The 13059-nt window shown below is 43.8% G+C and overlaps 2 protein-coding genes across 8 annotated transcripts in view; one reads left to right on the forward strand and one right to left on the reverse strand.

Moving 5' to 3' along the window:
• Positions 1–11292, forward strand: part of TP53BP1 (tumor protein p53 binding protein 1) — a 139001-nt gene extending 127709 nt beyond the window's left edge. For 2 of the 6 annotated variants that reach the window (XM_066343252.1, XM_066343253.1), the window contains exons 26-32: positions 1457–1648; positions 2042–2257; positions 3799–4014; positions 7529–7623; positions 8866–9065; positions 10263–10408; positions 10790–11292. In XM_066343252.1, coding sequence (XP_066199349.1) covers positions 1457–1648; positions 2042–2257; positions 3799–4014; positions 7529–7623; positions 8866–9065; positions 10263–10408; positions 10790–10977 — 1253 coding nt within the window. In that variant the 3' untranslated portion in view covers positions 10978–11292. The remainder of the gene's footprint in view (positions 1–1456; positions 1649–2041; positions 2258–3798; positions 4015–7528; positions 7624–8865; positions 9066–10262; positions 10409–10789) is intronic. The other 4 variants (XM_066343254.1, XM_066343257.1, XM_066343255.1 and 1 more) reach the window with 4 other exon arrangements.
• A 556-nt stretch (positions 11293–11848) lies between these two features.
• Positions 11849–13059, reverse strand: part of TUBGCP4 (tubulin gamma complex component 4) — a 53476-nt gene continuing 52265 nt past the window's right edge. The window contains exon 17 of one of the 2 annotated variants that reach the window (XM_066343291.1): positions 11849–12901. In XM_066343291.1, the coding sequence (XP_066199388.1) occupies positions 12889–12901 (13 nt within the window). In that variant the 3' untranslated portion in view covers positions 11849–12888. The remainder of the gene's footprint in view (positions 12902–13059) is intronic. The other variant, XM_066343290.1, reaches the window with a different exon arrangement.

Below are 13059 nucleotides of genomic sequence, written 5' to 3' on the forward strand. Positions count from 1 at the left end.
CAGGATTTATTTTTTTCCTTTCTTTGCTCTATCTTTATTTTAATTTTACTATACAGACATAAACATATAGACTTGTGGTCTGTTAGAATGATGTCATCTTTTCACCTGCAGCTTAACTCAAGAATGATCACAGCCTGCAGCAAAGCCAAGAATTAGTAAGTTATAAAGGGATCATTAAGAAACCACATGCCGGCCCTGGCTGGTTGGCTCAGCGGTAGAGCGTCGGCCTGGCGTGCAGAAGTCCCGGGTTCGATTCCCGGCCAGGGCACACAGGAGAAGCACCCATCTGCTTCTCCACCCCTCCCCCTCTCCTTCCTCTCTGTCTCTCTTCCCCTCCTGCAGCCAAGGCTCCATTGGAGCAAAGATGGCCCGGGTGCTGGGGATGGCTCTGTGGCCTCTGCCTCAGGCGCTAGAGTGGCTCTGGTCACAACATAGCGACGCCCTGGATGGGCAGAGCATCACCCCCTGGTGGGCAGAGCGTGTCGCCCCTGGTGGGCGTGCCGGGTGGATCCTGGTCGGGCGCATGCGGGAGTCTGTCTGACTGTCTCTCCCCGTTTCCAGCTTCAGAAAAATACAAAAAAAAAAAAAAAAGAAACCACATGCCGCCTGACCTGTGGTGGCATTCTAAGTATCCACCTAGAACGCTGAGGTTGTAGTTCGAAACCCCAGGCTTGCCTGGTCAAGGCACATATGGGAGTTGATGCTTCCTACTCCTTCCCCTGTCCTCTCCCCCCATCTCTCTTTCTTTCTCTCCCCCCACCTCTCTAAAAAGAATAAATAACATTAAAAAAAAAAAAAAGAAACCACATGCCACCTGACCAGGCGGTGGCACAGTGGATAGAGTGTCAGCCTGGGATGCTGAGGACCCAGGTTTGAAGCCCTGAGGTCGCTGGCTTGAGCGCAGGCTTACCAGCTTGAGTGCAGGGTCGCCGGCTTGAGCATGGAATTATAGACATGACCCCATGGTTGCTGGCTTGAAGCTCAGGGTTGCTGGCTTGAGCAAGGGATCACTGGCTCAGCTGTAAGCCCCCCCCCCCCCCATATGAGAAAGCAATTGTTGAAGAACTAAGGTCCTGCAACTATGAGTTGATGCTTCTCATTTCTCTCCCTTCCTCTCTCTCTCACACTAAAAAAAAAAGAAACCACATGCCATTTTACTTCAAGAACCATTTGAACCACCTACAATCCATAAAGGCTAGCTTTAGGAAGCTTTATTTTATGACTAAAGAGTTCCCTGTGTCGAGAAACTGCCCATGTCCCAGGGTCGGGGTAGTTGCTGCATGTACCCTAAGTAGTGGTGGTGTTTGGGACGGACAGCTGGGATTTTTAAGTCCTAACTCCAGCCTATTGTTGGATCACCGAATTCCCTGCCTTAGCCTGTTCTGCAAAGCCTCTGTGAGCGGATGCTGGGCAATCTAAAACAATAGCAAGCTGCTTTTATGTTCTCTGCACCCAGGAGTGGTGAAAGGGCATAAGAAGGAGTCTGGAGAGCTGTACTACAGCATTGAAAAGGAAGGCCAAAGGAAGTGGTATAAGCGAATGGCTGTCATCCTCTCCTTGGAGCAAGGAAACAGACTGAGAGAGCAGTATGGCCTTGGCCCATACGAGGCAGTAACGCCCCTCACCAAGGCAGCAGACATCAGCTTAGGTAAGGCTTTGCTTCCTCTGGGCCTCTGCCCTACTTGTGGTGGGAGGAGTGGTTTCTAGAGCAATCAGTAAGGCTTCCATCAATCTTACTGCTCCTTTGTGGTTTATGAGGTGGTAATGAGCTGTCATTTTCTGGCTCCACTGCCTAACTTTATTTCCTTCCCGGGACCATGTGGTAAGTCCTCATTTTCTGGCCTCACCAGTTCTGTAGGGGAACAAACACACTTCAGTCATGTCCATGACTAAAACAGAAAATAGCCTTAAAAAGAGCTTTCTGCTCTCAAGGGAGGTTAGTGAAAGGTCACGGTAGTATCTAAATCAGGCTCGTTCAGCTTCTTGGAGTTCAGGGCCTTGGGTCAAAGGAGTGACCAACCTTTGGCCTGTCCTATCATAGACAATCTGGTGGAAGGGAAACGGAAAAGGCGCAGTAACATCAGCTCCCTGGCCACCCCCACCGCCTCCAGCAGCAGTAGCACAACCCCTACCCGGAAGGTCACAGAAAGCCCTCGTGCCTCCACGGGAGTCCTCTCTGGCAAAAGAAAACTCATCACTTCTGAAGAGGAACGGTCCCCTGCCAAGAGAGGCCGGAAGTCAGCCACTGTGAAACCTGGTGAGTGCTCCCTTTGCCTCATTCTCCCTCAGACCAGGTCCGGATGCAAGGTCAGCTGCTAGAGAGATGGAGCCTGACATGAGGCAATGACTCCTCTGTCCTGGCTACAGAGTTGGAGGCCCTCACAAGTCCACGGGTGGTGCTCAGCCTGCTTTCTGCATCCCCATTTCCCAGCAGAGTGCACTGCGGATAGATAGGAGGCCAGTCTTGATTGGGGACATTTGGTGATTTCTGTGTAGGTTCTAGGAAGAGAGAAGTATTGAATTTTAAGCAGGTTCAAGTAGGTGAAATCTGTCTTAGATCTCCTCTTTTACCTGACACCGTCTTCCACCTCTGGAAGTTCTCCTTCCCCTTTGCACTCAGGGCCCTCAGGACCTGCATCTCGCCTTTCCTACTGTCTCCTAAACAACCCCTTTCCAGTCCCTCCTGTCTCTTCTTAACAGAGGAGTTCAATCCATCTATCGTTTGCTGGGTCTCTACCAGGACTCGGCCACTGTGGGTGTGGAGATGCAGGGGCGCAGTCCTTAGTGTCTGCCCTGAGGGCCTGGTCTAGCAAACTGGAAGTTTATTGGTTGTTACATTGTGCTGACACCAGAGATCCTTTTACTTCCTGTGTATTTGAGTTGAGTCGTCTCCATAGCTGTCCAACACCTCCGCTGTGTTTCAGGGTGTATGAGGCACGGAACTCAGTGCTTCATACATATTTCCTCATATAACCCCTGTGAGGTATAGGTGCAGAGTTCATTTTCCAGTTAAAGAATTTAAGGAACAGAAAAGTTGGCTAACTTTCCCAAGGTAATCCAGAATTCAAATTCAGACAGTGACTTTGTAGTCCAGGCTTATACATACTGCGTCATATTGTTCTCTTGCTGCTGGTTTTATTTTAGGGAGGCATGACCTGTCTGTCATCTTAGCCTCCTAATGAGCCTGCGATTCAGCTTCTCCAAGTCAGGTATTTATTTTCTTCTCAAGGACTTACTGGGTGCACTCTAACACGGGTGTTCTGGGAATCCCGGACTGGCTGGCTCACTTCCACACCCCCAGGTGTTAGAAAGCGGGACAACTGAAGCATGCTGGTTTGATGTGCCTCTATACCATGTAAAGACACTTACTACCAAGTATAATGTGCACCATTCTGGTGACTTCAGGGTTTATCTCTTGGGGACATTTTTTGGTAATAAAAAAGTTTTTGTATTTTTTATGGTTACTTCAAAATATCACATATACTGGTGGAAAATCAGAGCACTGGGCAGGGAAAATGGGCTAAGACTTATAAATATTTTCACAACTATCTAATCTTTGTATAAAAACTGCCATTTTCTTCAGATGACGTCAGAAGAATTTGGTTTGTCTGTATAAAAGCAATACTAGTTGATTGTCATTTATGAAAATGCAAACATTGTCATGACTGAGTAAAATATATAAAAATTCTCTGCACTGCTTTATCTTAGGTGTTGGCCATAGGAATGGTGAAATGTTCATGAGGACATGGCTTACCCATCCTGTCATGCCCACCTAGTAACTGCCTCTGTCCTTCCCAGGTGCGGTGGGGGCAGGAGAGTTTGTGAGCGGCTGTGAGAGTGGAGATAACCTGGGTGAACCCTCCACTCTGGACGAGCAGAGGGGGCCTTTGCCTCTCAACAAGACCTTGTTTCTAGGCTATGCCTTTCTCCTTACCATGGCCACAACAAGTGACAAGTTGACTAGCCGTTCCAAACTGACAGACGGCCCTTCAGGAAGCAGTGAGGAAGAGGAGGGTAAGGTCCTAGGGAGCCCTGGGGGTGCTGACACATGCATACTTCCTTCATTTCCATTCACTCTATGAGCCTGGTGACCCCGAGCCATCCATAGAGGAGGCAGGACAGTTGGCAACTGGGGTCCTGGTCAGGAAGAATTAATACAACCCTAATTCTTGGCTTATAGTCAAGTTTCTGAATTCCCATCTGTGTTCTAGAGGCAACTGCCAGAGAAGACCCCTACATGGGGGGTGAAGTTCATTTTCCGAGGTCTGTGTTAGACTGGGTCTGTGGGGTGCCAGGGCCTAGGGTGATTTCAGAGAAACAGCTTCTAGGCCTTTTCAATTCTTGTTCCTGTCTTCACCCTTAAATTATATCTCTACATTATATTTCTGTTTTGTCTTTTCCTTAAGGTTTGACTGAAGGCTGTGTTGGGGAGCAGTAAAGTTATTTCAGCTGTCAAAAGCCTGTGTGATGTAGGAGAGAAAATGGACAGATACAAATGTATACACTTAATATAAATGATTGGCAGCAGTATCCAAATGTATCTGTAAAGGCTAAAGGTCCAACTGGAATAATGTTTTCTACAAGTTCGAGAGCTGGCTAATGTTGAGCCTTGCAAGAGGGAATCAAATTAGGGAACATGGTTATTATAAAATAGCACCATTGCAGATTTGTGATGGTTGGCATTTCAGGTGTGTGGATGACTCTTTCCTAATTAACCAAAACTATCTCTTAGCAACTATAGCCACATGAGTATATACAGGGACATGAGGAGGGTGGTCAGGGAGTTGCAGTTAAGGTTTATGCTCTCTGGAAGGTGCTTAAACAGAGTAGTCAGTATAGAGTCAGTATGGAGTAGTCAGTATAGAGTATTAGGATGTGGGAGATGTGACATGTGTGGAAATTTCAAGGTTAAGTGTAGAGCAAGCCTCATTTGTCAGACAGAATTCAGGTAGATAATGTGAGATGAAGTGTGAGGACTCTCCTAGCCAAGAATATCATTTTACTTTAATCATAATTGGGAGTCCTTTGAGGATTCTGGGAAGGTATGTCATGGCATCAAAAAGTGTTTGTGGTCTTGCTTTATTTTGCTTTCATAATATTGCTGAACTCTGATGTTTATTCTCCAATATACTCCTAACCCTTCCCTAGACCAGGACTTCACAAGGTAGCTTTGTAGATGTTTTTATTTGTTAGCTTGGTATGTCATGGTCAAGAAAGCCAGTTTTGGTATGAATTGCAGACTTCCAGTTCCTTAAAATCTGTGAGCCTGTGTGAGATCTTGTAAACTTGACTCATAAAAATTCTTTCCATTCTTCCTTGCTGATAGCAAATGTTTTTAATACCATCCTATAACCATGAAGAGGGGAAGTAGGCCTTGTCTAAAGCAGGAATCCAGACTTTTTTTTTACAGGATCACCAGGTTTCATGGAGAGTTTGGTTATAGTGCCTGTGTCTGCTTTACGGTGCTCTCTCATCCTTGCACATTACTCAACAGCACCTCAATCCTTGATATTTTTGGCGTATGAGCATGCTTAGTAGTTCCTCAATCTCAAGAAGCCTGGGGACAGTTATACTAAAACAATTCTCGACAAACTTAGTTTTCAGGAAACTATGTGAAATGTTTTGCCTACAAATGGGAATCTCTTTGATGCCATAAGCTCAGTAAAATAATTTAACTCTAGACATACTTATTTTTTTTAAATTTTATTTATTCATTTTTATTATTGGTGGGGGAGAGATAGAACAGAGGAGGAGCAGGAAGCATCAACTCCCATATGTGCCTTGACCAGGCAAGCCCAGGGTTTCGAACCGGCAACCTCTGGGTTCCAGGTCGACACTTTATCCACTGTGCCACCACAGGCCAGGCCGAGACATACTTATTAATGAGTTAAGAGTATTGTACCCAGTCTCATTAGGTGGCATACCATCAAGGATCCATAGCCACAGGGAATACCTCTCTGGAGTTGGGTTTATTTAGTTCCTTTATCCTTGATTTAAACAATGGGATTAAAAACTTACTTATTTTAGCCTTTAGTTGAGTAGGGTCACACATAATGAAAAGTAAAGAAAAATCCAAACTAATTGAGAAAAATTAGAGAAATGGACTGCCTAGACCTAGCTAATATTTGATTACACAAATTCAAGGAAATATAAGTCATGATTATAAAATCTAAATAGGTCAAAACTAGAAACAGCCCTGGGTTAAGCAGACATGGCAGTGACTCAGCAGAGTGCTGGCACTGAAAACTGTGACATGATGTATTGAGATGGGTCACAAGGATGCAGTGACAAAACTGAGAAATAGTCCTGCTGTGTACTTACAACCACTTAGTTTCCAGTTTGCTTTCATTTTGAGAAAATGTGGAGAACGCTGAATCAAGAAAAGAGCAATAAGAGTGAGTAGGCTGGCCAGTCAGACAGACCCCGGGGTGTAGAGTCCTGCATGCAGGGCATCCGCATTGCCTGAGCAGGGCCAGCAGGCAGGGAGAGCCATCTCTGCAAGGATCTGCTCCACCTGCTGTTACCCCTGGGCAGACGGGGTGACGGACGGCAGTGGTCCTGGCATTGAACTTTTGTGGATTTGTTTGGGATTTTTTGTGATAAATTCATTAGCACATAAATTCACAGAACCCTTAATTAACTAATATCTCGTCTTGCTTTTTTTCTTTTTAAATGTTATTTATATATGAAAGAAGCAGATGACAAGAAAACAAGCTCAAATTAGATATTTGGTCAAAAGAAGCAATTTCTAATTGCCTAGGGTCATTACAGCTTCAGCCTCATCTCCGTAACTTCTCCTTCGCCTTCAAGACTGTAGAGCAGTCACTGATGTTCAGTGCCGCCCTGAGGTACTTAAAGATCATCAAAGGTAGATAGTTTTAGTAAAAAGGTTGAAACAGGATTATCTGGTTAATCTTCACTTAATCTGTTAAATTTTAAAAACCTGACTTTCTTTAAGCATTCTGGTTTATCAAAGTTTTTGTGTACAGGGATAAAAATGTTGATGAAGGGAGAATTTGAAGGCTTTATTTTTTATAGAAAGTGCTAAACAGCTATTCTTCACCTCCATAGTAGGCAGAATTAGAGGAAATGGTCATTTAGTTTGCAGGAGAGATTTAGGTTAAACACGAGGAAGAAATTCCTGATGGTCAGGGATGCTCAAGATGGAGTCCACCCTATGGGAAGGGGTTGTGTCCAACTCCTTTGCATAGTCTGATGACTCAGTCTTAGTGCAGAAAATGTTCAGTGTTTTTAGGTCTAGGACCTACCTCCATTTCTCATCTTCCCTACCTCCATTTCTCATCTTCCCTACCCCTCCTGTTATCCCTTCTTTTGGCAGCTATATTTATAGGCCTCAAGAAAGGTCTCTTTCTGAGCCATGGGGAAGCCCTTGAGCTGTCTTTGGTTTGTAGTGCTGTGGAGGTAGCTGGGGAGTGGAAAAGGGGCAGGAAGAAGCAGGCATAAAGTAGCAAATAAGAAACCAACTAGTAGTAATTGTTATCTTGGTTATCTGTTGTTTTTTATATAGAATTTTTAGAAATTCCTCCTTTCAACAAGCAGTACACAGAATCCCAGCTTCGAGCAGGAGCTGGCTATATTCTCGAAGACTTCAATGAAGCTCAGGTGAGGAGTTTTTTTTGTGTAGCTTCCCAGAGAGGCATTGATGTAGAGGGCACTTGCTGAAAAGCCTGAGAGGGACAGTACTAGAGGTTTTTTTTTTAAAAAAAGAACTTAATTTTATTGATTTTAGGGAGAGGAAGGGAGAGAGACAGAAACATCAATCTGTGTTTGTATGTGCCCTCATGGGGAATCGAACTGGCAACCTTTGCATACCAGGACAACACTAACCGACAGAGCGATCGGGCCAGGGCAAGAGTACTAGAGATCTAAGGATCTGGGAAACTGCTAAAAGGTTGTTGCATGAAATAGAATTTTTACTGTGTATAAAGAAGAGAAGTAGAACCTTGGGTTTGTTGACTGTGGTTCTTTTCTTCATTGTTTTGAAATTTATATGTTAACATGGATTCAAGTGTCCTACTCAGTATAACACCCTCACCCCCCAAAACCATGCCCCCATTACAGCCCCTTTGCCCCCTTCCCCCTGGCTCTCTCCCTCCTTCCCTCTGGGATTTGCTGTCCTGTTATCTGTATCTATGTGTTACGTATATATAATCTCACTAATCCCTTCACCCCCCCTTCCCTCTGACAGCTGTCCCTCTGCTCCCCGTGACCCCGCTTCCGTCTCTATTCCATTCCTCAGTTCACTTTGTTCATTAGATTCCACATATAAGTGAGATCATATATTTGTGTTTCTTTGCCTGGTTTGTATGACTGTGCTTCTTGTGGGATAAAGCTGGTTAAAATTTGTTTAATAGAAATACCTATTATAGTATTCTGATTCTTTGCCTGAAATGCTGGATATATGGAATTTGGTTGTCCCTTAAGGATTCAGGCCTCTAAAAAGCTGCAGGTGAGGCAAGGAGAGTATTTAGGGAAGCCACTTGGGCCTGTCAGTGAGGAGAGAGACCCTGGGCAGAAGGACAGGCTCTATCACATTTTGGATAGTGTATTTGACCCTTGAACAACATTGGGGTGTGTTACACGGGGCCAACCTCTTATGCAATCGAAAAATCTATGTATAACCAGTCGGCCTTCCCCATAATGGATTCCCAGCAGCAGAGTTGACCCTTCAACATGGGTTTAAACTGTGTGCGTCAACTGAAAAAATCCTAAGTGGACCTATGCTGTTCAAACCTATGTTGTTTAAGAGTCAACTGTATTTGGAAATCCGTTCTTGATGACTTGGGCTGCAGGAACTTTCTGTAGACATCACCAGGCCCATCAGTTTTGCTCCTTTTCTTCCAGTGTAACACGGCTTACCAGTGTCTCCTAATTGCGGATCAGCATTGTCGAACCCGGAAGTACTTCCTGTGCCTTGCCAGTGGGATTCCTTGTGTGTCTCATGTCTGGGTCCATGACAGTTGCCATGCCAACCAACTTCAGAATTACCGCAATTATCTGCTGCCAGCTGGGTACAGCCTTGAGGAGCAAAGAATTCTGGATTGGTAAGTATTTATTTAAGAGCCCATCTACAATGGTAGAAAGGAAGACAGCAAAACCCTTAGAGGGGAAGAATCTAGAGGGTAAATATTTCTAGAAACTGGAATGATCCATGATAAATTACAGAATTTGAATAGGTTTGATATTATTTTAGCAGTTCACCTCGTTTACTTCACTAGGGTACACTGGTTAGGGACCTGATGAAATGTGAGCATTTTCATATAGGTTTAGTATTCCCAGCCTGTAAGGTTAGGAAACTTATGTTTTATTTATTTTTACAGAGCGTCAGAGAGAGGGATAGACAGGGACAGACAGACAGACAGGAACGGAGAGAGTTGAGAAGCATTAATCATCAGTTTTTCGTTGTGGCACCTTAGTTGTTCATTGATTGCTTTCTCATATGTGCCTTGACCGTGGGCCTTCAGCAGACCGAGTAACCCCTTGCTCAAGCCAGCAACCTTGGGTCAAAGCTGGTGAGCCTTGCTCAAACCAGATGAACCCACGCTCAACCTGGTAACCTCGGGGTCTCAAACCTGGGTTTTTCACATCCCAGTCCGATGCTCTATCCACTGTGCCACCGCCTGGTCAGGCGGAAACTTATGTTTTAAACAAGGCATTTAATAATGTAGGTTTAGGAGCATGATTTGGCTTATTCTCAGCCTCAAGACAAACATGGAAATTGGAAGGGGTGGATTAGAAGACTACGATTCCAGAGAATATGTATCATTCACAAAAAGAGGGAACGGGGATGGTGCCCGAATGCAGGGTGTTTTTTTTTGGTTGTTTTTTTACAGAGACAGAGAGAGAGATAGACTGGGACAGACAGGAACAGAGAGAAATGAGAAGCATCAATCATTAGTTTTTCGTTGCGCGTTGCAACACCTTAGTTGTTCATTGATTGCTTTCTCATATGTGCCTTGACCGTGGGCCTTCAGCAGACCAAGTAACCCCTTGCTCGAGCCAGCAACCTTGCGTCCAAGCTGGTGAGCTTTGCTCAAGCCAGATGAGCCCACGCTTAAGCTGGTGACCTCGGGGTCTCGAACCTGGGTCCTTCGCTCTATCCACTGCACCACTGCCTGGTCAGGCTGAATGCAGGGTTTTTTAATGTACCCAAGTTCCTTTGTAGAAGGGCTATCATTGAATATTATGTCATGCTAAGATCCCTCCAATTCCAAGGTGCTGTGTTTCTGACTCCTTCATAGGCAACCTCGTGAAAATCCTTTCCAGAATCTGAAGGTACTCTTGGTATCAGACCAACAACAAAACTTCCTGGAGCTCTGGTCTGAGATCCTCATGACTGGGGGGGCAGCCTCTGTGAAGCAGCATCATTCAAGTGCCCATAACAAAGGTACTTGGAAAGAATGTGTGTACTGTTACTGCTCTAAGGATGTCTTTAGACCCATAGCTGTTAGGCCTTGTGGTTTAAGTCTTAGTCCTGATAATTGAACAGATAAAGTTAACCTAACAGAAGTACCACTTTTAAGAGGTGAGCCAACATGAATGAAGCACTAGGCTGGTTATGCTTCTCTTGGTGTCCATAAACATTTCTTGAGGTCAGCATTTAGTTCTCACATTTCACATTTGGTTGTGATCAGTAACACACTGTGTTTGACATAAAGGTTTTAATGTGGGCAGAGTGGGATATACTGGCTAGAAGGCACATCTGGCTTTTTAAGGGAGGGCTAAATTGAGTCTCCTTTCCTCATTCACCTTCCCCTGCTTCCTGCAGACATTGCTTTAGGGGTATTTGATGTGGTGGTGACGGATCCCTCGTGCCCCGCTTCGGTGCTGAAGTGTGCTGAAGCATTACAGCTGCCTGTGGTGTCACAAGAGTGGGTGATCCAGTGCCTCATTGTCGGGGAGAGAATTGGATTCACACAGCATCCAAAATATAAACACAATTTTATTTCTCATTAAAGATACTTGGTCTTACCCGGTTTTATTCCTTGCTGTTGTGGAGATTGTGTTTTAACAAGGTTTTAAATGTGTCTTGTGTGTAATTGTATTCTTTGCATGGATCTTGTATATAGTTTTATCTGCTGGACTTTTATGATAAAATAAATGTTGAATCTCTTTGGTTGTAGTAACTGGGATTTCTTCATCCACTTCTTTGAGCTTAATCTCAAAAAAAGTAGTAAGATATAGTACCTTACCTTCTTTGTGGTTTTTAATAGGATTGTTCACTGTAGGAGGACAGCTAGCCTAGGAAAATAACAAGGAGTGACTCTTAAAGTTTTCTGTGGCATCACTGTCAAAAGGTTATCCTGGGCTGTCTAAAATTAAGTATTTCTAAAAACTTGATTTTACAGTAGGCCCATATTAATAGTTATGCCAAAAATTGAGTGAATTTCAGTACAGCTTTAAGTTTCCTAGTAATTAAAAAAAAAATCTCTTTGTAGAGTTGAACTCATTAAACTGACCTTTGGGTATTATGCTCTCAGAGCTAAAAGGCAAAAGGACCAGTTGCTGTGAATGGACAGTGACTGTAAGCTTGATGGAATAAACGAGAAACACAGTGATAATACTTGGAAATATCAGCAGGTCTAGGCACAGGTACAGAATTTTACTATTGTCGTAGTAGATGCTGGAAGTTCTTTCCCTTCCCTATCCCTAGTGTCATCCCTGTTGATGTCCTCTCATTCTCTAAAGCAGGGGTCAAAAGATATTTTTCTGTCAAATAGTAAATGTTTTAGGCTTTGTGTGCCATTTAATGTCAACTACTCACCTTTACCATGATAGCATGAAAGCAACCACAGACAACAGGTGAACGAACCAGAGTGGCTATGTTCCAGTAAAGCTTTATTTATAAAAACAGGAGGCAGGCAATGTTTTGCTAACCCCTGCTCCAGGGGCAGTAATGGAAGGAGTCATCTTTAGCTGATGATTGCAGGGAATATGGGTGTTAAGTATGTGGTAGAAAATGAAGAGATGAGGGCCAGACTGAGTGACTATAAACTGAAGCCAGAATGCTGCACGCATTCTTTTTTGGTTTAAAGGAGATTACTCAATGAATACTCCTTTTCATTCACAATGATATGAATGTTGGTGGTTACTGGTGATGGCTGGGCTAGATTGGGAGAACCACACATTCCCCTAAAATGGGATAATTAGACCTGCAGTTTTCAGTATTTGAAATCTAACAATCTGACAGTTTTTTCCTTGAGCAAATATTTTCTTTATTAAAAAAATACTTTAAAAACATCATCAATAGCTAGAATTGCCCTTTTATTAGTGTGAAAAAATTCTTCATATTCAGTTTTGAAGATCCTTAAGAAGGGGACATTATCAGTTTCATTTCCTAGAGGAGGAAAGGGGGTCCGTGGGGTGAGGGGAAGCCTATCTTACCTGGTGCCTTCTTGCTCACTGGTAACATCCAGCAGTTGACCTATTTATAAACATAATTCCTTTTTCACACAAGCCACAACGTATTTAACTTTCTGATATATATATTACTTGCTGCTGTCTCTCTTGCGGCTTGAACAGTACCTAGGCACATACACAGTAGGTGTTCAATGAATGCGTCTGACATGTTCTCAATGTAATGGGTCTTGCGTGGTCAGCAGAGGGAGAGTTGATGCCACAGGTCCTCCTTTGTGGGCAAGTTGAGGACTCCTCTAGACGGGGCAGACCCTTCCACATGGGAATGAGGGAAAGGATTTGTACTGTGAGTGTTTAGTAATTGCTTCTAGGGTAAGAGGTAGAGCTACCTCAGTAGTTGGCAGACACTTGGTGCATGGACAGAGAATGGGATGTTGGTGTTAAGTCTTCTGTTAAAGGTGGGAACGCAGTGGGATAGACTCGTTATTTCAGTTTGTGAACCAGAAATTTTCACATCCCAAAACTGGAAAAGAAAAGACAAAAAGAACCTCATCAAATGTGCTTTCCTAACATTGTCTTCACTAGAAATATAAATCATGGGAACCTCTGATCTAGATAAAATCTTAAAACATAAAAGTTTCAACCAGTTGTCACCCCAATAAAATTCAATTTAAAAAAAAA

The sequence above is a fragment of the Saccopteryx leptura genome, chromosome 6 (assembly GCF_036850995.1).
Source record: "Saccopteryx leptura isolate mSacLep1 chromosome 6, mSacLep1_pri_phased_curated, whole genome shotgun sequence".
Lineage (NCBI taxonomy): Eukaryota > Metazoa > Chordata > Mammalia > Chiroptera > Emballonuridae > Saccopteryx > Saccopteryx leptura.